The 25,753-nt window shown below is 37.0% G+C and overlaps 1 protein-coding gene across 12 annotated transcripts in view; it reads right to left on the bottom strand.

Annotated features, from left to right (window-relative positions):
* Nucleotides 1-25,753, bottom strand: part of foxp4 (forkhead box P4) — a 471,422-nt gene that overhangs the window by 22,247 nt on the left and 423,422 nt on the right. For all 12 annotated transcript variants that reach the window (XM_087272444.1, XM_087272447.1, XM_087272445.1 and 9 more), the window contains 5 exon segments: nt 25,597-25,701; nt 15,016-15,103; nt 4,871-4,954; nt 1,911-2,112; nt 1,739-1,815 (listed from right to left, as the gene is read on the bottom strand). In XM_087272444.1, coding sequence (XP_087128570.1) covers nt 1,739-1,815; nt 1,911-2,112; nt 4,871-4,954; nt 15,016-15,103; nt 25,597-25,701 — 556 coding nt within the window.

Genomic DNA, 25,753 nt, shown 5'->3' with positions numbered 1-25,753 from the left:
GCTGTTCAAGACCACTTAAGAGTGAGTAAATGATCATGGAGGAAATGTTCCTTTTTGAGAAAACTATATATGTGCAAATGACACTCAAAACGAAAGCAACATATTTATATATTACATGATCATGAGCAACATTTGTCAGCTGAGTTAGATGTTGTGCTCACCCTGCAAGCACAGGACATTAACATGACATAATATTGACATTGTACCCCAACTTCATGGAAACGTTGGATTTAGTTTGAAAATGAAAATGGGGTAAACATCAGGCAGTTATCAATGTCTAACTTAAAATCAACCTAAAATCAACAAAATATCAATGTCTAATTATGATACAGCTTGACGTTGTGTGGACGTTACCACTATGACATCTGTCAGACATTGGATCTTGGTCACTTTCCAACACAACATAAAATCAACCAAATATCAACCTAATTTCATGTCATTATTGGATGCCAAAGTAACATTGTCCTTAGACGCTGACATGACATTGAATTTTGGTCACCTGATGTCATGAACTAAATCTAACCTAATATTAACATCTTATGATGTTATGTGCCTGCTGGGCATCCATTTCAGAAAATTAACAATATGATAATGCTGGGCACATTGTGGTGAAAAACACAAACACAAACCCAAAGTGGTAAACTAATGGCTGTTCTGTTTCTCAAACCATAGTAGAGAAGCATTATTAATAAGTAAGTCATAGAGCTGTAGTAAATAATCGATTCTGAGATTTTTAAAACATGGATCGCTATTCTCTCTTGAATCAATTCTGAGCTTAGTTTTAAACAATAAATTGCTCTAGGCTTGACAAACAGCCACAATCTTTTGAGATTATGGCTCAAAAGAATAGACAAAATTTTCAGAATTACAGTAGAACCTATTTCTCGAATGATTGAATCACATAAACAAGTAAACAGTGTACAAAAAAACTCTGTCTTGATAATCTTCAATCAAGGTCTGACAATTTGCTTTCGTATTTGCTTCCAATATTTCATTTGACATCAGTTTGACAGCTTCAGCCACAATAATCTTAACCCTTAGTTCTCTCTCTCCATTAGTTTGCTATGAGTGAATGATACACAAACAGAAAACTCTGCCTCCTACTCAATTTTCCATTTCAGTTGGAAGCACATCAACATACTGAAATACAAGTCCCAAATTCTGGTTTACGCATTTCTTTAATGACACCCATGCTTACTTGATCATCAATAAGGTGCATTGAATTAAAGCATTATCGTACAGTTTATCAATTGTCATTTAATCTTAAGAATCCCTAATCCAGATCTCTACATCACACACACTGTAAAACCTAAAAAGTTAAGGTGACTGAAACCATTTGAGAAAACCAATTGCAACAAACCAATTAAGTTCAAAAACTAATCCTAATGAGTACTGTGAACTTAATTCATTTAAGTAAACAAAGCGATTTGAGCACAGTAAAACCCAATAAATAAAGAAAACTCAAACAAACTGAGTACTGTAAAACCCAATAAGTTAAGGCAACTCAAATCGCTTGAGTGCTACAAACTATTTGAGTTAAAAAACTAATCTAACTGAGTACTGTGAACCTACTATATTTAAGTTAAAATAATAAGGTGTTTAATTAACTCATTACCTTCAACACTGAGTTTAACACTTTTCAAATGAGTAGAATTAACTTGCAGTATATTTTGAGTTAACTACACTTATTAAATTTGATAAAGCTGACTGTTGGTTTTTACAGTGCAAGGTAACTTACGTGTCGTATGAGGGAGGCGTAGGTGAATGGAGGCCTGACATCAGCGTTTTTGTAGAATTCACAATTCTGTGCAAGTTCTGTAACAGACGGAGACAAATGTAGATATTAATGCATTTATTTAAGTGATGTAGAAAGCATGATGAGCTGTATTTGGTGGTGCTGGGGCACAGACCTGAAGCGATGGGGGTGCAGAACTTGTCGGAGTTGCGTCGCCGGATGGGTCCGACCCCGTGGAGGCTGGAGGAGCTGATGACGGAGGGGCCCTGCCTCATCGGGGTGATGGGGGTTGCAGCAGAGGTGGGAGGATGAGGAAGACCCTCAGGAAAACCATCATTTTCTCTTTTCGAAAGCGACACGCTTGAGGCCAGGTTTAGCTAGAGGAGAGAAAAACAAGTTGAAAGCTTATTTACAATTAGAATTACAATTCAGACATAGTAATTATTTTACCAGTATATCATATGTATGCTATAGTTGAAAAGTTTGGGATTGGTACACATTTTCTGGGATTGTGAAAGAAGCCTCTTATGCTCACTAAAGGCGGATTTATACTTCTGCGTGATTGGCATGTCCCACAACACCTGGCTTGCCCGCAGTCATGCATTTATACTTCTGCGCGCTGTTTGTGTTGATCTGCAATAACACTTCCGCAACAATAGCTGACAGTATGCTATTTTGTTCCTCTCTTTTAAGTTTTTTCGTGGGTGTTTTGTTTTTTCTGATCGCTAAAAGTTGCTTAAACTCGCTCATTCAGAGGCGGGAACTGGCGGACGTGCAACAACTTTAATCATAAGGTAAAGAAAAAACAAAAGTCTCCATCTGGAGCTCCTTCATGCAACCCGACAATTGTAAACAATCACTCCATCTGGCTCTCGGCTCTCAGCATCACCTATGCTCGTCGCCACTACCAAGTTGACCAACCACAGAGCTTGTGCTATGCATTATTGCAGTGTGCAATTACATTTTTTAGAGGTTCGCGTCAACAAACCTTCATTTTCAGCATAATTCGTTCAGTCCTAAATGTCACTTGTATATTCAGAAATCTTTTAATTAAAATATTTAGTGAATAAAAACTATTTTTTTAATTAATAGAAGGTTCAAATGTCCATAATTTAATTTCAATTTCATAATTTATTTTTTTCAAATGGTAGTATTTACAATTAAATGATTATCAAATGTCTCAAAATACTGTGAAATATATACTATTTAATTGCAAGAGTTTTGGGAATCTTAAAACAATAATTAGCATTAATTTGACATTTAAATTTTGAATATATTTCAGTAGATATTTTATTACATTTAAATAAAAATGCAAAATTTTATGAAATGAACATTTATTTTAATTTTATTGATCATGTAGGAAAAAAAAAACATTTCAATAAAAGTTTTGTGTTTGTAGGAGGAAATGTGGAATTGTATTTAATGTGCTAAAAAAAAACAGTTTGTTAATGTTGTTTAGTTGCATTTCCTTGTTGCTGTTTGTTGTTAAAGAAAACCATGTGTATAAGAAATGACACACAACAATGACAGCGCAAAACACACATTTCTCTCTCCTTCATTTTGGCACATAATAAATCTTCCCACACCTTGGTTTTAATTCGCATAATCACCAGCGTTGCAATTACAAACCAGGAAATATAATCATCGTCAAATTGTCATTGCTCTCCCGCTGTGAGAAGCACATCCTGCGATCCTTGCCAGCACATCCATGCCAAAAGCAGTTGGCACAGTGACTCCATTATAAGATGATCCCATTCACCCGGTGAAATTCAAACAAAGCACCCCACAAATCGTGTTTCTCAACAGCACGCGCACAAACGAGGCTCCTCGGTGACACCACGTCTGCAATTAAAGCCACACAAGAGGAGCAAAACAAAGCGATACATGGTAGGAGGGGAGTAAAACAACAATCTGGCAACAAACAAGGCTTGCGGTTACCCGCCCTCATTGTGGCCCTGCTCTGCCCAATTAGCTTCGGCGGGCACAGAGCGCAAGGAAACAGCTTTCCCCATCGCTCAGGGAGTCTTTTTCGAGGTTGCTTGTTTTGCTCTAATTAAAACCATCATGTGCACGTGTGAGCAGCCAGAGATAGAGCGAGCCAGAGGAGGGGTTGAAGCTAATATGGCGAATTAAACAGAGCCGGCCCTCTTTTCTCTCTATTCTCGTTGCCACAGGAGCCAACCTGGCCCATCTCCAGTAATTAGGGAGCAAAATGGTTTAACAGGTACTTAATTAACGCTGGAGCTGCGCCAGTTTACTGTGCCAAACACCCAACGATCTTAATAGCGGTCAATGCCACACACGGGTTTGAGCTTGTGCTAAGCTCCGCCCTAATGCTCGCCCTTACCACTTAATGCTAATTCATTCTCTTGATCACACTCACAATTATCTTTTTTTTTTGCTCACTCTCTCTCTCGTTTCTTGTCTATGTCACTTGTCCCGGCCCGGTCGCTGGTTCCCCATTACCGTCTAATGGCAGCTGATCCAGAGAATTTGTCTCCAAACAGGAGACGCGGCCTACTTTCACCCTCCGCCTTCATTTATATCCCCTCGAATTAAGACACTCCACTTCTAATTGACAATTAATTTCGACATCTTCGTATTTTAATAAGACTCCTCATCAATCTCGGCATGAAATATTCATTAGATTGCTAATAATTGCCCAGACAGCTGCTGGCTTGAAGCAGGGGGAAAGCGCATTTTGTGATGCCAGCGTATGGAGGAATATCTGGTAAGTCCTGCACAAAACACTATTTAAAAACAACAACACATCTTTAAGTAGACAAACGCTCGTCTGGAGTGGAGATGAAGTCTGACACAAAGAGAACTTAATCTGCAACACTTGAGTTGAAGGTGCTTAACGGCTGGCTTGAATAAAATCTTACTTTTATAAAGCTCAAGGTGAACAGGTAAACATAAGTCTGGAATAAGAGGATGTGAGAGTTTTAGTTGCTCTCCAGGAACAGAGTCAGCAGAGGAGAACTCCACTGCCTCTATTCTCCAACAGAGGGCGCTCTTTAGTGCCTCACACAGCTCATTCATTGATCATACCATGTGCCAAGGAGAAGTTTTGTGTGTGAATATAATAAAAGATGCACTATCAAAAGGTTGTAAAAATGAAAAAGTGGAACTCACAGGTTGGTTGAAATGCTTTGGCTCTGATGGACGCATGTGCAGGTGGGCCATCATGGCCTGCAGACGCTCGCTCTCTTTGGCCAGCTAGAGAACACAAATATAGACATATTATATAAAAAAAGTCACAAGCTGCTTTCCAAACTAGGATTATTTCTCAAAATAAATAAATAAAAATAAATCTTTGGTACAATCAAAACATCCAGCCTGACACAACAAAAGCCTATCTGATGATAATTATAAGTGCACAATTTAATAAAAAAAACATTAAAAATATTATAAGCATTATTATACAAATTTTTATTAATATTATAGAACTGTCAACAAAGTGCAATCAAATATGGTTTAACGGTAAAGCATTTCAACACAATGTATATATAATATTACAGTATAACAGGGCCGTAGCCAGCTTATTGAAAGGGATGGTTCTTTTTTTTTATGAAAAAGTGGAACTGTTATGTAGTTATTTACCTCATTACCTACTCAATTATGCATTGTAATGACATTTTCATAACTTATCTTTGCTGGATCAGCTTGTCGGATGGTAAAAAATACTTATTTTTAAAAACCAATTTATTTTTATCCATTAAATAAAATAACAATAATAATAGATATCTGGTAAAACTTGTTTTAAAATAAAAAAACTGTAGCCTAAAGGCAAATAACACACAGTCCTGCTTATTCAACTTTCTTTGAATAATAACATTTTTTATTTGTCTTAAAGCAGGGGTCTCAAACTGCTGGCCCGCAGGCAATTTGCCGCCTACCTCCTCCTCCTTCTGGCCTGCAACTGACGTCAAAAATATAACAAGACCCCAACCCCCAAAGCATATATTTTTAAATTACTATCATTGTTGTGCAGTGGTCTTGTGGTTTTGACCGGCCACCTACTGGACATTTAAACTACTGTAATATATTCGGGATACTTTCGGTTTCTCTCAGCATGCGGTCGAGAGTAACGCACATGCAGATGGGGCTAATTTAAACATTGAAATGTATTTTCAAAAGTGGTCTATTTTTACTAAAGCTCAATTTTTTTTTAAATATTCAAGGGTCATTTGATTATAATTAGTTTTATACCACTTGTATTGTGTTGTACAAACACATTTCCATGGAAAACACTTTATGCCGGTGGTGTAAATATAATTTTGCTAATATTCCATTCAAATGGTCTCACCTCAATTAATAGATTTTCCTCATATGCATATTAAAATGTGTATAAACTGTGCATTAGTAAAATTTGACTAAATATCTTCTCCCTATTTGTTGTATTTTTACAAAAAAGAAAGATATAGAAAATAATTAAAGCCAGTAATGTCAAGTTGTTTAATCTGCTCTTTTGTTATAGCAACAATTGATTGTGACAGAATAATAATAATTATTATTATGCCTGTTATTAAAATGTAATATTTTCATAGTAATTTAAACTACCCCTTCAATATGTATCAATAAGAAATAAGGACAATAAGGATCTTTGACTGCATATACTCTGGAGAAAAATGTCTGAGTGCATCAATTACATCAGGTTTCCACTTTTTTGTTGTGCTTGAATGTTAAAGCGGCCCTTTTATTAACTGTCAGTCACTGATATGGTTCCCGCCAACTTGAGTTTGAGATCCCTGTCTTAAAGCCTTCTTCTATTGATAATTTTCACAATTTATGATGGCATAGCAGTCAAAAATGGAATAAATGAGCTCATACAGAGGTCATAATCTGGATTTTGTTAGTGGGAGGGTGGGTCTTTCAAACCACCTGAACCCCCCCGCTACGTGCCTGTAAAGTTAGTATAATTTATTACTAATTAAATTATTATTACATAAATTCTTAAGTTAAAATTTTTTTGTGTGTTTTGCTTTTAAATGTTAAACCCCATAGCATTTATTCTGGTGAAAAACTATACTGTATTCTCAACCTGTTGGATAATACTACTACATAAAACTAGAAAGTTACTAGCAGGCTGTAAGTATCACTGTTTTGTTAACTTTTTAATGACCAAATATCAAAATAGTGCACCTAATTTTCCTTAAATTACGTTGTTTCGAACTATTTTTGTTTCTGTTTTTGCTGTATGCTCCTGCTGAGGCTTTGGCAGCAGGAGTGTGCAATTATTTGTAATGCCAATACAGCACATTAAAAAGCAAGTTTCGTCATAGTGTGTGTCACTCCAGCGGGCGCCACTGAAAGGAAGAGGAGGAGGGAGTGACTGGAGATATTCTCTAGTGAGGATAATTTTGCATTCTGCCTGTTAACTGAGTCAGCTCACGAGGATGTTGACATGCCGTTTCACAGCTCTTGATTCCTCCGGGAGAAAACATCTCTCTCACGGTCCTCCTTCCCCTCTCCCTCTTTCCCCTCGATTGTTGCATCTCTTTCAGAGACACTTGCCCTGTAACCACACTCGTCCTCGTTTGACATTCCTAAGCGCCATTTAGAGGAAGTGTGGAGGCAGTCGGCCCCTCTTAATCAAGGGGCGACACACTGACTCACAACGCTCCAAGACTGCCACTGTACATGTTAGAGGCACTAAAAAGTGTTGATTCTCACACATACGGTGGGATTTTACTGCACATATGAGACTGTGGGAAAATTTTGAGAAAAAAGCTAAAAATAAATAAATGAATTTTCATTTGAGTCATTCAAAATTCGAGTATTTACAGCAGGATATTCTGGATATTCTGGGTGGCTACTAGGGTAATTCTAGGTGGTTTCTAAGGTGTTGTACAAGTGGTGGGTGTCATTAGGGTTTCTATGGGGTTTATAATCTATTCTGGGTAGTCAAGGGTTTCTAAGCAGTTTCTTATGACTTATGAATGAGTGCTATGGGTTGTTAGCTAGGCTTTTCTGGGTTAGTACTAGAACATAAGTAGTTATCAGGGTATTTCAAGTACCCACATAGCAAAATTTCTCTGTGAATTACAAAACATGCCAGGACCAAGTCTAGCTTCTAGAAAAGGGCCAAACATGGACCATATCTGGGTCAAGTCTTAACCAAGTTAATAATCTCATAACTGGGCCATATAGGTTGGTGTGTCATGATTGAAATAAAATTGATAAACCCATGAAGCATTGCGGTTTAGGCACACAATAGGCATGCTTTTTCTCAAAGTGACCTGATTGGTAGAATTTTTTTCTTTACTCAAAAATAATTTGAATGTGTTTTCAAAGTGGGTCAAGACAGGCCAAACTTACATAGCCCACATCTAATGTTTAACATCTGGGCCAAATACATCTGGCCCTAATCTTGTGTGTCGCCTAAAAGACGATGCCACCTCTGCCAAACCTGGGCCATGTTTGAGTCACATGTTGTATGCTAGTGCCGGATGAATGCCTCCTGTGCCAGCTTTGTGCCAAATCTTGGCCAGAATTCTTAGCTATAACCGAGTATGCAGAGTTCAAACTAATCGTGGAATTATGTATTTGCAGGAGTAAATTACATATTAAGTCAATGCAAATGCGCTAAAAGAGGCAAATTATCACCATATGGTGCATATGAAGAGGAATGAACAATGCATTTGCAGCAAAAGCATGGGATTTACCTCAATTGTGTCTATCGTGCAAGTTTAAATAATCGAACTCAAGCAAAAACATTGTGTGAGTTGAGTAAACTAGAGCAAATGATACAATGCTTCACGTTTGGTGTGAACCGAGCATTAGAGCATTACAAGGTTGTTAGTAAAGTCTTTGGGTGGTTAATATAGTTTTTCTAATGCTGTGTCCACACCAGATACGGAACGTGCACGTAAATAGATGCTTAAACATTTTGAGTTTACTCACTTCATTTGCATGCAAACTCCCTTCATTTGTGCGTCAATTTCACTTCACAATAGACAAGGATTCGCATCATAGGCAGGGCTTCTGTCTGCCTGGTGACTCTAGCTTCATTGCTAAATGGCTAACATGGATATTATTGAGAGAATAGCTATGGTTGTTTGCTTTAGGAAGGCTGAAAAACAGCATAGATTTATTTGCCCACTAGATCCATTCACAGATGCACCTAGTTCATCAACTCCTCTAGAAACTATATCAGGGTGATAAAAGCTTTCAGTGGTGCTTCAGACTGAGCAGAGCCTAGTTTGCTGAACTGTTGTCCGGTGTCAGCAAGAGGGATTTGCCTTGGGACACCAACAAAAGGCACTCCATCATAATCACGCCCCTACAAGAAAAAACGCCTGATTGGTTAACGTGACGCGATTGTCCACTGAAGTTCAGATTTTCCAACTCCAGTGATTTGTGCGATACGCGCATCAAGTGCGTCAAGTGCACAAACACTCAACTCCAGCTATTTCATTCGCGAAATGGACGGGAGTATATCTATTTGCGTCTTTGCATTGATTTAACATGTAAATTATGCGTGCTTGACGCTTCATCCGTGTCTGGTGTGAGCACAGTCTAAGGTGCTATAAATTGGTTCTTAGAGCATCTGGGTGAATGCTAAAGTGTTCTGAGTGTTTGATAGGCTGTTCTAGGTAATCCCTATAGGATCTGAGTGGATGTTATTTGGATGGTTTCTTGCAGTTTTTTTATGCAGTTTCTAAGGAATTATGGCTGATTACTGAAGTTTGTGAATGGTTGCTAAAATGGTGTTGGTAGCTGTTTGAATGTTCTTGGTTGTTACTGGAGCATAAGTGGTTGATAGGGTGTTCTGGGTAGTTTATAGGGCATTACTCTGTGGTTGGTATGGTTCCTGGGAGGATATGAGATAAGGGTTTTTTGTTTAATACCACTCAAGAGGTGAATGAATCTACACAGAAATTATACTTTAATGTTATACTTTAATTGTGTACTTTAATGCTTGCAGCTGAGGTGAATAAGAGCAGACAGTTTTTTTTTGTTTTTTTTGGCAGCATCTTGCCTTTACAAAGATAACCTTTTTACTCTGCATAGAATAAATGTATTTACACAACAGTTTTAATTGTATATGGTTTTTTTAGAGGCTAAGGGTAAATAAGAGCTAATTTGACAATTTAATGTGGCTTTTATGCAATGCATCTTTACACAGAACTTTGAGCAGGCACTAAACAGTCTTAACTAAACACACTTCAGGACATACCCAGGTGGTAATTGTGTGTTTTTAGAGTTCTTGGTGAATTCTAAGGTTTTATGGTTGGTTGCTTTTCAATGCTAAGATGTTTTGGATGGTTGACGGGCTATTCATGGTTGATCCTAGATGTTGCTATTTTTTTTTTTTTTTGCGTTTATTTGTAATAGGGTTATAGGTTCCTTAATATGAGCAACAGAAAACATGTATGTATTTACTTTAGGAACACCACCTAGTAATGGCTACATACTGGTCTGTTTTTAAAATCAATTATAAGCAGTAATAAAAATGTGATTACTGTTGTTATGTTGTGTTTTGTGGCTGTGCCCAGTGTTGCTGAAGTCATCTACAGATCTGAGCTGTTTATTCACCCATTAGCTGATATGTATTTAATGAGGGGCTGCCCCATACTGGTCAGCTGGTCAATAAAACAGTGGAAAATCTGAGGTTGTGTTCAGGGAGACACAGCAGGTTGGCAAAGGGTGGTTCTGGTTGGTGTGGGTTGGCATTAGGGTAATGGGGGCAGACTATGTGACAGGACGGAGGTAGACGTGAGAGGAAATACACTTGGACATGGACTCACTCTCTTGTCACTTCTCATCACCCCTGCATCGATCTGGACACGCGTTTAAACATTCTTTGTGGGCCTCAAAGTGAGCACGGTGCCCATGTGCCTTGCAGGGCAATGTTTTTTTGAAAGAGCTTTGTTGTGAGGGGTTTATTTTTGGGAATGAGATGAGGTGGAGAACATTATGGGGAGGTGGCATGGAAAGAAAAGGGAAGCTGACCAATTATCAGGTCTGTCTGACTGGCAGTGATGATGGGAAGTAGTTGTGCCATGTAAAGCTGGAGGGTCTGAAGTGCCTGTCTAAATGTAAGCCCATCCAGGAGACATGTTTTTTTTTAAAGGGTTGTTGATTTACAGCTCTAAAAGCTGAGGAATTCCACCGCTTCAGGCATGGTAAGGTTACTTGACCTGTGTTTAAGTTTGAGGATTACAAGCAGCTCCCCCATAGCAAACGGTCTCGACGGCCTGTCAGTGTCTGCCAATCCCAACTGTCACTAGACGCTCTTCTGACAGTCTCTGCGTCCAAACAAATTACCCGCACAGACAATAAAACTTCGTTCACCACTAAACATAGCACATTTCAGGGTCATAAATAGGGTAACCCTTGTGCGGTCTAAGAATTCTGTATGCAGTGTGTCCTACTGTTTAAAAATGACCCGCTTTCACTAAACCTTTAAAATGAAGCAGCAAAATTTAATTTAAATTCTTCAAATCTTCAAACTGCTTTTAAAAAGTGCACAGGTCATTTTTGAATCAGGGCGGATAAGATATATATATATATATATATATATATATATATATATATATATATATATATATATATATATAAATAATTTTTTTTCTTTTATTTCTTTTCTAAACTGCCTTCAATTAAGTGTCATTAAATTGGTAGTATAAGGCAAAAATTTTTAAAAAGTTACAAAAAGGTAAAAACTCTTAAATTAAATTAGAATTAAGCACTTAATTTCATAATAGTTTATAAGATATAATTAACATATAACATATTGTGTCATTTTGTCTATAATAAACCAACACGGTTTTTAGTTACAATACTCATAGTTAAAAAGTCATTCTGCATAAATCCGCAGATTTTTTTACAAAATTCTCAGCAGAAATAGCAAAAAATGTCCGCAGATTCTGTCTGGTCCAAATAAGTGACAGTTATTCAGGGGTGCATTTCCGAAAACCATTGTTAGCCAACTAAGATCGCGAGTTGTGTTATTACAAAGATAGTTGGTTGATTTGGCATTTTCCAAATCCGTCATTCCAACGAACATTCGTTGTGTTCTATTCCCAGTTATCCCCCCTATGCCCTATTCGTTTAGAACATTTTAACATTTAAACTTGGATTTTTTAAATTATTTTTTTTAAAGCACCAAAGTCATCACTCTTAGATGTAATTTGCTTTCAAAGTATTTTTACAGTTCAGTTTTATATGACATGAGCCTGCTGGTTAGAAAATTTCTGCAGTGGTTTGCATGTGACAAATTGTAAAAGTAGACTTAAAAAAAAAAAATAGACAAATAACATAAACAATCTCTTAATAATAATAATAATAATAATAATAATAATAATCATTATTATAATTTTTTTATTTCCTAATAAATAATAAATTAAATTAGATTATTTTCCCAGATATAGATTGAGGCTGGAAAGGCATCCGCTGCACAAAAACGTGATAAATAAGTTGGTGGCTCATTCCACTGTGGCGACCCCGGATTAATAAAGGGACTAAGCCGAAAAAAAAATGAATGAATGAATGAATGAAATTACATTTCTTAAATAAATCGCCTCATTATTTATTTATTTGATTTATATATGATATTAGAATATGTGTTAGCTTTTGTAAATTATTTTATGTTTCATAATAGATTATGGAATATTCGCAATAATATTTGTAAAGAAAACATAGGCCAATTTAAATTAATATTGAAAACGAGTGCATGTTTTTACCAAAACTAATATTGGATTTTTTTAATGCATGTGCGTGTAAAACAATATAATTTGCACAAAGAAATTAAGGAGTTCTTCTTTAAAGAATAATATCACCCCCGTTTAAGAGCATCAGTATGTTTTTTTTACGTTATAACTAACATGGTTTAAATAATGGATCTGCGAAAGAGAAACAACGGGTTTTAGGAAACACTCATCACTACATTAATATTAATATCATACTATAATAGTTCAACCGCAAGTTGCGTCACTGTTTGGGAAACGCACCCCAGGTCAATAGACTTTGTGTATTTTTATTTTTCTGACTCAAAATACATAACAAAACTACACTGAAAAAAAATTAGTTCTGCAAAATTGTTGCAAACAATTTATATGGGTTGAATTTAAACAAACTAATTAAATTAAATTAAATTAATGAAATTAAATTAATCAAATAAATTGTTTACAGCCACTTAAAAAAAAAAAAAAGTAAATTCAAGGAATCATCTTTGAATGATTCTTTTCAGTGTACTCAGCTGATTGGAAAAAAGTCTGTAATTTGGACTAAGGCAGGCGTTTAAAGAGTAGAGCGGGGCATGGAGGGTGTCCGTGGGCAAAGGAAGTCTGTAGCACTTCCCATGTCCACCCTTCTCCTTATCAGCTCTCTCATTAGAGATGACACCGCGTATATGCGCGCGACAGGCTGCCCGCGGTGCTTGCCGAGAATCCACGGCAGGAGGGATGAGAGAGGTGCTGGGAAACTCTCTAATTGGGATCCATCAAAGGCAGATATTCTGGCCGCCTCTCTTGCACCCGCACTCTACATCACTCTTCCCATTACAAGCTCCAGTGATCTCTATCAACTTATATGACATGTAATGGGCAGAAAATCATGCCAGCTGGGCAAGTATGAGAAACAGTATGAATGATTTCTGGAAGACCAAGTCTTGGCTTTGAAGCACAAACACAGATTTGGGTCTTATTCCGTCAAGTCAATGGTTTACACCTCTGTCAATGGTTTACACCTGGTATTAAGATGTGTTTTGGTATATTTGGATTACAAGGAGACGAAGAATACATGTTTATGTTTGTTAATCTGACCTGTTTTAATCTGCTTTAGACCACTTTCAATCTAATGATCGCTTGTGTGATGAACATAAAAAGACAACAGAAAATAATATGTAGAAAAGCGTAAATAATATCTTTAATCTACACTGTGATTTCAAGAATTTTGTATCTTTACAATGTCACTAACTCACTCATGGCCATCTAAAAAGCAGAAGAGGAAAGGATAATAGGGGAATCTGAATGGCCAATTAGTAACTGGTTAATGAAATACATACATAGATATACAGTTGAAGTTAGAATTAATAAACCCCTCTGAATTATTACACCCCCCCCCTCCCCTGTTTATTTTTCCCTCAATTTCTGTTTAACGGAGAATATATTTTTTCAGCACATTTCTAAACATAATAGTATTAATAACTCATTTCTAATAACTGATTAATTTTATCTTTGCCCTGATGACAGTAAATAATATTTGAATAGATATTTTTCAAAACACTTCTATACAGCTTAAAGTGAGATTTGAAGACTTAACTAGGTTAATTAGGTTAACTAGGCAGGTTTGGGTAATTAGGCAAGTTATTGTATAACAATGGTTTGTTCTGTATAAAAAATATGTTACGTTTTAACATTTTACATTTTAAATAATTTAATCCAATTAAAGCCATAATCAAACTTAAATGAAATCTAATTAAGACATGGAGTATGCCGATTTTAGATGCATTATTGAAGTGCTGTACAAACATATAAACACCTCAAACTATTACCATAGTGAAGGATTTTCGCCGCACTTTGCAACAGGTAAGTCTATACACACGGCTGTTTGACACTATTCTCTGCACCTATCGAGTCAGTGAAGGACAACAGACACCTGCATCATGAAATGCGAAGGTTTTTTCTCCCCATACGGTGTGCTGTATCAAATTCCATTAAAACAACTCTCCCAGCAGTTCATACGGGCATCCAATATGTTGTTTGTCATAGGGGACATGCATGAAATGTTACTGAATGAATGTAAAACTGCAAAACTGCAGTTAAAGTCGACAAATTAAAAATTAAACATGCAAAATTACATGAAACTCCGGAGGAATTCTGAATAGCGCAGTGACGCAATGACGTTAATCAATTATGTGTTATAACAAGTAAAACAGGATCATGAAAGGAGCATTCAAAAAGCAACTTATGTAAACACCTTAATCATATTATTGTCTTATTCAGACTAAGGCAAATAATTTGATTACTGAGGTCCACGTAAACATAATCAATGTCTCAGCAGATTAGTAAATAATTAACAACATTTTCATTTTTGGGTGATCCTGAATGATGACAATTACATTTTTTAAATATAAATTGTTCTCTAACATGAATCTCATTGTGTACGAGCATAAAAAAACATAAACCTAATGAGCTGGCTCTGGAAAAAGCATCTGGCAAATGCATAAATGCAAATGAAAACAAAGAAAGCAAGCTAGTCAGGCAGCTTCTACTTTGCGTTTGCAAGATTTTTGTAGAAATGTTGATTTTGCGTTTGTGTACGCATCCCACCTGTATCTCCAGCTGTTGAACGACCTGCATCTGGACCCTGCACTGGGCCGTACTGCGATCATCCAGGGCGTGTTCACTATTCAGGTGCCTAAGAGAGAGAGAGAGAAATGCAAACATGTGATGACATATCCTGATACACAGTCTACTAGATCAATCCACGACCCTATCTAAACTCCCACAGGGAGATCTGTAAGCATATTTGGACCATCTGCCACAAACCGTGTCGCTGACCTGCCTAATACAGCGCACACGTACACACAAACACACACTGTACGGCTGTGTCTGAGCCTTTTGGGATCATCTCGCAGTTCGTGCCGCGTACGGTAACGTGTTAACACTACATGCCCGGGTGTCACGTCTTGACAGCACTCACACTTACATTCAAATGCAGAGGTCAGCAAGGCAATCGAGCTCTAGTTTCAGCATCTTGACAAATCACGCAAATAACCACTTCAAAACACAAGGACAGACAGTTGTTTATTTTTCCATTTTGGAGAAGAAATATTTAATGGAATCCTCTCGGGATCAGAGCGGCCCTCTCAGAGGAAACCCCTAACAATAGTGGATTTCCACTTGAAAACACACTTTTCACTAGGCGTATAAACTCAATTTCCTCTCGCAAGAAAATAAAAACAATATTACAACATGAAAGATGTGGAAAGAGAGGTTTTCCGCTGAGGATTGTGTCATATGAATGACCGTACTGTTTGAGGAAAGTGTTGTATTTTATTTATTGTCAGAGCGTGTTTATCGTCGTTCATCGGAGGAGATGAAAATAACTTTAGACACAAACGTCTCGCTATATTAGGTCTGAATGAGTGTCCTAATGTCTCTGTTATTCAGTTGCAATGCAGCTGGAGTGGGATATTATTTTGGAAACGGTTTTGTTTTTTTGTCAGAAAGCGCCGCAGGCCATGAACTCTTGAGTGGGAGTTGAAAAAGAAGAAGAAGAAAAAAAAAACACCTGGATATGACTTCATTTGTTTTACTCATCAAGTGCTGCTTTAGATGGGTGAGCTTTGCCCGTAGTCATTCGAGTTATGTTTTCTTTATGAAGCAATCCAAAATACAACTCCAAAACAAAGCAAAACAAACAGATGATGCAGAGCTGAGAACTGAACGGGGAAGCAAAACTGAAGAAAAAAAGTTTAAAGGAACGGTGTCATCTAGGACACAAAGATGGGTTGTTGGATCTTCCCTTTACACCATCTGTCTCATTCCACCCATCTTATTTACAACTTTCCCATGCTTGAAATCACACGGATGCACCCCTGCGCGCATATAAACACAATTCTATAATCCATAAAACATCCAAACGGTGATGTCATTAATCCCTCCAGGTGTAGAAGCAGCCCCTCCCACCTTCCAAAAACACACCTGGTGATATTTAATAACTGTGAGGTCAAAGGTCATAGGAGCCTCATGGAAGATACGAGTAGAGGAACCGCAATGATCTCTTTCAGTTATTTTAGTATACATTCATTTTCTTTTCAGCTTAGTCCCTTTATTCATCAGGGGTCTCCACCGCCAGCTTATCCAGCATATGTTTCACGCAGCGGATGCCCTTCCAGCTGCAACCCATCACTGGGAAACATCCATGCAGACTCATTCATATACATACAATTTTTAGCTTACCATATTCACCTATACCATATGCCATTAAACTGTGAGGGGAACCGGAGCACCTGGAGGAAATCCACAACAACACGGGGAGAACATGCAAACTCCACACAGAAATGCCAACTGACCCAGCCGAGGCTCGAACCAGCAACCATCTTGCTGTGAGGCCATCGTGCTACCCACTGCTCCACCATAAGGCCCATTTTAGTGACCTTCAGACACAATTGTTGTGAATTAGTTTGAAACTTTTTTGACAATTTTATTGATCTGTGTTTAATATATAACCCGTCTTTCATATGAGACCTTAAACTGAGGTCCTGACTCTCTGTGGTTATTAAAAATCCCATGGCACTTCTCGTAACGAGTAAGGGTGTAACTTCAGTGTCCTGGTCAAATTCCCTCCATCAGCCCTTACCTATCATGGCCTCCCATCCACCGAATTGTCTCTCTCTCCACCTATAGCTGGTGTGTGGTGAGCACACAGGTGCCATTGTCCTGTGGCTGCCATCGCATCATCCAGGTGGATGCTACACACTGGTTGTGGAGTGGATAGACCCCCCTTGTGATTGTGAAGTGCTTTAACTGTATGACCAAACACGATAAACACGCTATATAAATACTTTACATTACATAACTATATTATATTTTTTTAATTAACTACAATAAAATATAATTATATATTTGTTCCAGACTTATAATAATATGATAAACAATATGATAGTTTTAGTACAGTTTAAGAGATTTAAGTTATAAGCAGGGTCATGCAGAATCAGGAGACTGTGCTATTTCTGCACTGAATTTGGTCAAAGTGATTTTTAAATTGATTTTTTGCTAAAAGTTGAGTAATTTTAAGTGTATATGAGGTGAAAACCTAACATAAAATACTAATAAACTAGTAAATTAAAATAAAACTTATTTCAGTTTTGCAATCTAATTAGAACTATTTAGATCCATGTTTGGTAAACAAAGGTTTCTTATATAATACGTGCACAAAAAGACCATTACTAGAACATTACTCTACAAATTATAATGTGCATCAATTATCAAACCATCTGCATATTGATCAATAACATTACTTAAATTAATATAAACACGTGTACATAAGTAAATAAATAGACTAAACGATGGGTTTAAAATTCAATAGATTTCTGATAGCACAAATCCCAAATGGGCCTAGTTGTCAGCATTGGCTGATATTAAATTTTAATTGTGCATACAAAATTCTCATAATCTTAGAATAATTCTGCCATAAAAGGTAAAATAAAATAAAACATATATCACTTATACTTCTTACACATTACTGTTTGTTACATAAATAGTTCATTATTTATTTAATATTATATATTAGCAAACTCTAATCCTAACCATATTCAATTCAATTCAGCTTTATTTGTATAGCGCTTTTACAATGTAGATTGTGTCAAAGCAGCTTCACATAAATGGTCATAGTAATTGGAACAGTGTGGTTCAGGTTTTAGTGTTTAAGTTCAGTTCAGTTCAGTTTAGCTCTGTTCAGTGTGATTTAATCATTACTGAGAGTTCAAACACTGAAGAGCAAATTCATCGATGCATAGCTCTACCAATCCTGAACCATGCGAGGCAGTGGCGACAGCGGAGAGGGAAAAAAAACTTCACCTGATGGGAGTGAAGAAAAAAAACCTTGAGAGAACCAGACTCAGTTGGGCACGACCATTTTAATTTCTCCGCTGGCCAAAAGTCTTGTGCAGAACTTCATTCGCCGTAACACATGTTAATTATAATATTATTGAATACCGAAATGTATAATAATAAGGCAAAAAAGACGGCTTGAAATAATGTAACCCAAAATTTGAATATCAGTAAGCCACAAGACGGATATAACTCAGCTTATCGCATCAGACAGAATTTGAATTGCGGTCCAGTCAGACTCATCCGACACCTTTAATCCTGCATTTTCAGCATGGATGGTCCACTGTGTTCAGTTCTCCATTCACATGATGGGACGATGACAAACAGAAGTGTGTTCAAGCGCCATATTTTTAACCTTCGCCATACAAACTCATCCCAGCCTGCTTTATCTCTGTGACACCCACTACATGAGCGTTTTGAGTGTCCGTCTGAATGAAAAGAGGGGTGCGCATTCACTCTCCCTCATGAGAAATTAAACAAAAACAATGATGTCACCCACTCGACTAATCCAGGCGCAGATAGACATTTTTCCCCGCAAGCACATGATGATAATAACAAAAACATGATCTCATCTTACTCTCCACAGCCCCCCGTCTTTCTGAATAAAGGAACAGACCACAAGTTTTATGGTTCATAATAAACAGTAGCAGCATTTTTCGGAGAGACCCGACAATGAGGCAGTGTTTACTCCCTGCACCCCGACAGGGATTTGAGGAGCATTTAAAACGGTCACAGAAAGAAAAAAAAAAGTCACAAGCTGGGCCTCAACAAAGGCCTTGAGTATTCTAACACATGTCGTCCTGGCATGCCAGAGAAAATTGTACATCATTAAAGAGCTCAGGACGGGAAAGAGCGTGTGTGCGTGTGTGAGTGAGAGAGAAAGGATGAAGATTAAGAGTGAATGAGTGTTTTATCATTCTCACACTACTCTAGCGAAAGAGAAAACAAGAGATCGAGATTTCGTCAGGGGATAAAAAGTGGTCATATTATGTCCAGATGAAACTGACAGACTATATGTAATTTTTCAGTATTTTCTGCACTGATTTAAAGGGGGAATCTGTGAAAAGGATTTTTAAAGTTATGATGAAACAGCATAGAATACTAAACTCTTAATGGCTGTTCACACGGGATGTTTTATGCATTTGCCGTTGCATATAGTTTTTCCATTTGCTAGATGTTTGCACGAGTTGCCCAAAGCAAAGTTTAAGTTTGAAATGTTTAAAATAAAATAAAATAATAAATAATAAAATAAAATTAATAAATAAAAAAATTAAATAAAATATATAATTGAATAAAAATTTTATAAATAAAAATTAATAAAAATATTTAAAATAATAAATAAAAAAATTAAATAAATAATAAATTAATAAATAAAATAACATAGAATTAAAATAACTAAAATAAAAAATAAATAAAATAAATAATAAAATTAAATAAAATATTAGTTAGTGTTTCATGACTGTGACTCCCTACTGCAACAAGGTAACTTAATTGAAAACCTCCACCTATCACATTTAAACACAGCAACACTGAAAAGGACAGATTCCATATGAACGTCCCCTTATTGCAAGCTGAAATCCTTATTAAATTACCCAAAATGAACACGAACGGGATGAGGGATATGTGGCGCTTTGTGAATGGCGGGCGCTCGTTTAGCGGGCACCGATTCCATGTGGGCCTCATTTCCTACTATAAGTGGCAGGCAGCCAGATGGGTCTATAGAATAGACAAAAAGAACAACAGAAGGAGAGAGAGAGAGAGAGAGTGAGAGAGAGAGAGAGAGAGAGAGAGACTCCTCTCTTTTCCTGTCTTTAGCGATGACTAAAGTGTTCTGACTAGGCCATGGTGCACGGCAATATCTGTCACCCCCTCCCTTCTTATCTCCCACCTCTCGCGCCTTCTCCGCTTGCCCCGCGGCTATGTGAAATGAGACACCGCGCAACCAAACAACAGCTTTACTCTTAAAACTTTCCCAGACTCTCCGGCTCTTTGATGTGCGCGTCAGCGGCCATCATACGCGCACCGAGCACGCTCTTCACCCCCCCTCACCAGGGATGAGTGGAGGAAATTTACATACACATCTTTCCGGCCTGTCAATACAGTGGTCCTCTCGAGGAAGCGTAGCCCTGGAGTCAAAAGACAACACGAGGACCCTGGAAATAAACAAGCGGGGATGTGACCGCCACTTATCAAGGCAAGATACTGAAGGTTAAGGGTTTTACAAAACTATTTTCAGTTATGTGAATACATTAAACTTTTGTTTTGTACTCAAACTTTCTAAATCGTTTTAATGTGTAAATGAGGCATTATTTAATTAAATGTGCACTTATTTGCATTCATTTTAAGCACAAATATCTGAATACACTAAATACATACACATTTAGTAACTTAGCAGATGATTTGTCCACTTCTGAGGCAATTTAGCGATTCAACAAGAAGAATTTATACATTTATATTTATATAATTTTATACATTTTTAAAAATATTTTGATACATTGCATAAATAAATTTGATACATGCGTTTTTTTTTTAACATTTATGTTGTTTTTTTTACAGAGCGGATTTTTGACAACCTTTTAATACTGAAAAGACAGAAAATGGGAGGGGGGTGGGTGTAGAACAAAATATTTTAGGCCAATATAATCAAGCAAGTTGATTATACATGATTATACACACTTAAACATGTCTTTTTATGTTTTCTTTAAACTAAAATGAAAAAACATGTTTTAATAGAAAAGAGGAAGAAAGAAAGAAAGAAAGAAAGTGTGAAAAAAGAAAAAAGAAAGAAAGAGAGAAAGAAATAAAAGGGAAAGAAATAAAGCAAAGTAATGAAAGAAAGAAAATAAAGAAAAAGAAAGACAGAAGAAAGAAAGAAAGAAAGAAAGAAAGAAAGAGGAAAGCAATGAAAGAAAAAAGGAAAGAAAGAAAGAAAGAAAGAAAGAAAGAAAGAAAGAAAGAAAGAAAAGGGAAAGCAATGAAAGAAAAAAGGAAATAAAGAAAAAGAAGGATAGAAGACAATAGAAAGACAGAAAGAAAGAAAGAACGAAAAGAGAAAGAAAGAAAAAAGGAAAGAAAGAAAAAGAAAAAGAAAAGACAGAAAGAACGATAGAAAGAAAGAAAGAAAGAAAGAAAGAAAGAAAAGGGAAAGCAATGAAAGAAAAAAAGAAATAAAGAAAAAGAAGGAGAGAAGACAGAAGAAAGAAAGAAAGAAAGAAAGAAGGAAAGAAGAGAAAGAAAGAAAAAAGGAAATAAAGAAAAAGAAAAGGAAAGAAAGAAAGAAAGAAAGAAAGAAAGAAAGAAAGAAAGAAAGAAAGAAAGAAAGAAAGAAAGAAAGAAAGAAAGAAAGAAAGAAAATCTCAACATTGACAGGTGCAAAAGCAAGCATCTTTTTACTGCAGTGTCAACTGCATCTACAACTCGGGCTACTGTTGACCTGCTAGTTATCAAAGAAGGTGGTCGAAGTAGAGAAAATAAAGAGCGTAGAGAGAGTGTAGATTGCCAACTTCAAGCCCGCTGGGGCAACGGCAGCAGCAACAGTCTGACTCGCACCCCTGTGACAGGCGGACATGTCAGGACTTTCCACTGTGAAGTCTCATTATTTTAACACACAGAGACAATGGGACTGTTTACATCGCCTTCCCTGTCTGATCTCTTCCTCTCTTTATCTCCTCTAAACCCCCCCTTCCAGCATCCCTAAAGACCCCAAACTGGCAAACACACGCGCAAAGAAAAAGAGATGGAGAGAAGAAAGAAGATTGGGAAAAGGGAGATAGAGGAGGGGAGGGAGCCTCTTTTTGATGTCTTTGCTTGTATCCAAGAAACAAAGGCTTCTAATTGTAAATGAGCTAATTAAGTAAACCACTAACGAAGCGTGAAAACAATTTGCTTGACCCAGCAGTGGAGCGCTCAGGGATGGAGAGGTGGAATTATGGGAGCGGGGAGCTAATCGGCCTCTGACAGCATTGAAGAGCTGTGAGGAGCTACCTGATCAGAGGCACACACACACATATTCACATACAGTACACACACGCACACACTCTTCAACACAGGAGAGGTCAACAGGAAGAGAACAGGACATCTGTCTCTATGGTTACTAGTGTGAACGAGCTTCCTGTGCAAAAGTATTAAGATGAACCCTTGGGGAAAAGTCTTGAATAAAGAGTACAGTTCATTACTGGAGTTTGTGCACACTGACAACACCTGAATTCAGCAAATAAAGTCATAAATGAACACTGAACTATTGATTAATTTAAAGTTTTAATGTAAAGACACTTGCATTGTTATAATTTCATAGATAAAAAGTTTTACAATCCTGTACACTAATGTGAGAAATATATTCAGGGTATATAGAGGAATCAGAGATTGAAATTCAATACATTTTAAGACCTATTTTAAGACTCTTTGCATACATTTTGAGACCTCATTACCACTTCAGGTTTCAACCAGTAACATTGCTGACATTTTAACTTGCAGTAAATTTACTAAATACTGATTGCAGAAAACGAATCCTAAACTAAAACTGTATTTATATACCGAATAAAAACGTTAATCCAGCAGGTGGCGCCTTTATAACAGCAGAAATAACAGTGTCTCCCTGGTTACTGCAGTAAACAAAGCAGCGTGATGTCAAATCTAGCAGGATTGTTTTTGATTTCATAAACTACATGTAACAGAGGCCAGCTAGTAAGTGCTGTGCGGGTAAACCTAACTCCTCTGACCTCTAAAGGTGCTCTAGTGACAGATGCTAAAGGATATGGTCTTCAGCCCCCTTGTTCCCATGCGAAAGGTTGCTTATTCAAGCCCAGCTCTGAGCGGGTTGGGTGCTGTAGAACCGGTGGGGTTACATACACAACATCCCAATATTCAACAATTAAATTTATGTAAACATTAAGCATACTGATACTGAATTTAATACCTTGTAAGACAACATTTAGGACTTTTTAATGCTTTTTAAGAGCCTTAAATTTCTGTAAATTGATTTATCAATTTTTAAAGGCTTTTTAAAACTCTGATATTCTAGACCTAAAATGTTTTGCAGCAACATTTGACGACTATTGTAAGGCATTTATATTGAAAACCCTTAAGCTATTTTGATAAAGTCTTTTAAAAGTCACCAGGGCTGTATTAATTTGATCAAGAAATTATATAAAAAATATATAACTGTATCATGACTTCCCTTAGAATTACTTTTTTAATGTAACATTGTAACAACCCTATGTTTTCCACTTGTATAACCAACTTTTTACTGCAAATACCATGGTTAGATTCGCAAAGGAAATTTGTGGTTATCATAGTAACAAACATTTTGACGACAAATTAAGCACGATTTGTCAACACTAATTATAGTTTACCCATGGTATTTTTAGTAAAACTGTAGTTCAACAAATAGAAGTTAAAAAAGGTTTAGTTATTACAACTCTGCTATAAACAAATAATGGTTAATTTCCATAATTGTTAAATAATTGTTTTAAAAATAGAATAAAAAAATAATAAATTTGCACCATTACTTCAGTCTATAGTGTCACATGAGCCAAACCATTCTACTCTGATTTGTTGATCAGGGTAGGGTTGCAACTGCTGTTCATAAGGTCTTTTTTAACGTAAAGTTCAAACTAGAGGCTTAGTAATTAATAGCTAGTTTGATTTTACTTCGGTTGCACCACATGTTCTTCAGACAAAATTTTGTTTGTAGGTTGTAATATCTCTGTAAAGTAATGCGCAGTCACACTAAATGACATAACATGCAAGAAGCATTTTAATCCGAGAAGCACTTAAACTGCTTTAAAATTCTGCCCAAATATAATCCACAAGCAGCAAAATCAATAAGAAACAGACGTCTCTGGAAAGTTTCTTTCAGTGAAGTTTCCAATGAAGGACCCGCAAACTGCCAAGGAATGGATCCGCAATCCATTTGTCAACAAATCAGGTGAATCCACCATGGCTGCTCAAAAAGATCAACTAATGGAGATCCCAAATGATGGTGGCTTTTTAGGGGCCACTCGCATATCCCGTTCTTTCTAGAGTTTGTGCAAGTTTATTGTTTACAATGGAGGTGGTCAGTGGTAAAATTTTCAAGAGTTGACCAGTCCGCAATGATCAAAAGGTTGAGGACCACATGAAAATGAAATGACAAAAAATTTTTTATAGTACCTACAGTCAGTCACTAATTAAAGATGATGCACAAACTTGCATCGCGAGCCTTGAATGCATGCAAAATACACGTTATCAAAACATTAAACTTGAATTTTTTCAAATATCCTACACATAAAAGATAAAAACTCAGTCGTGAAAAATTCTTGTAATTGAGGAAAAAAATTAACAAAAAACACTCCTAGAAAGATAATTAAACTCTTCATTCACAAACTGAAAAATGCAAGATTTGAGAGGAAATTAAGGCTGTGAGTAGATGGAGATCATTCTTCAGTATCCACGAGAGCTCCTCAATGTAAACTAATCTCGCTGTCATCTCTTTTCTACCATTATATGGGGAATGCTACCGTAAATATTTAGTTGGAACGTAGTTTTACGTTTAAACTAAGTTCAGTAGTGCAACAAAAAATATTTAGTAGTGCGGAGTGTACCTAAGTCACAACTAGGCTACGTTTTAACTTGCGCACTGCTGGTGCAGCCGGCCCCTGAGACATTACCATCAATTAAAATGAATATGATTATGTTGAGCTGCATGATATATTTGTTCCATTGTGTGTTTATATACAACTATTAAATAAAAAAAGCAACACAGACATAATAAAACATCTATATGTACATTTAAAATCCACACCATACTACAAATTTGCTTGTAGCTCCACAGAGGGCACTCTAGTTTACTTTGCCTGTGTCCTCTCACTGCGAAATACCTGTCTATCAAGCGTTTTCATACACGAGTACAGTCCCACAGCGCTGGCGAATGTCTCACGCTCTCTTCAGCAATAACCTTGCACCCCCCACCTCCCTGTGGAATTCATTCCTCTCTTGTCTGTTTAAACATCACACCTGAACACGGCTGTCAGTCGGTCGGCTTTCTTATTGCCTGTCCTCTCATCCCCGCACACACTTCAGTGCAAGAGAAGGCCTTTAGTTTACAAGCGATCTGCAAGCTCATCGAAAAAAAGGATGAATGCACGCTGACGAGGGGGAAACACTAACAGTCAGAGACTTGTTTTGAGGGACACAGCGGGCAATGATGAATGCTCTGTAGCTCAACAGGGGGGTTTTATGCAAGTTACGAGGTTTGACATGAATGTAGCAGATGACATGCTTGCGGAGAGGAATTGATGGACAGCTGTCACTCACTTAATGAACTGGCCCATGTCCTCGCAGAGTGCCTCACAACCAGGCCACTTGCACTCGCCGTGTCCGTAGAGTGGGTGAGAGGCTGTGTGTTCCTCGTGGGTCGAGCTGAGAATGACCAAAAAACAAAAGATCTTATTAGAACCACGTATATTTCAGA

Source organism: Danio rerio, chromosome 11, assembly GCF_052040795.2.
Source record: "Danio rerio strain M-AB ecotype USA chromosome 11, GRCz13ab, whole genome shotgun sequence".
NCBI classification, from domain to species: Eukaryota; Metazoa; Chordata; class Actinopteri; order Cypriniformes; family Danionidae; genus Danio; species Danio rerio.
Note: the sequence above shows the minus strand (reverse complement) of the source record. Positions and strands in the feature narration are given on the sequence as shown.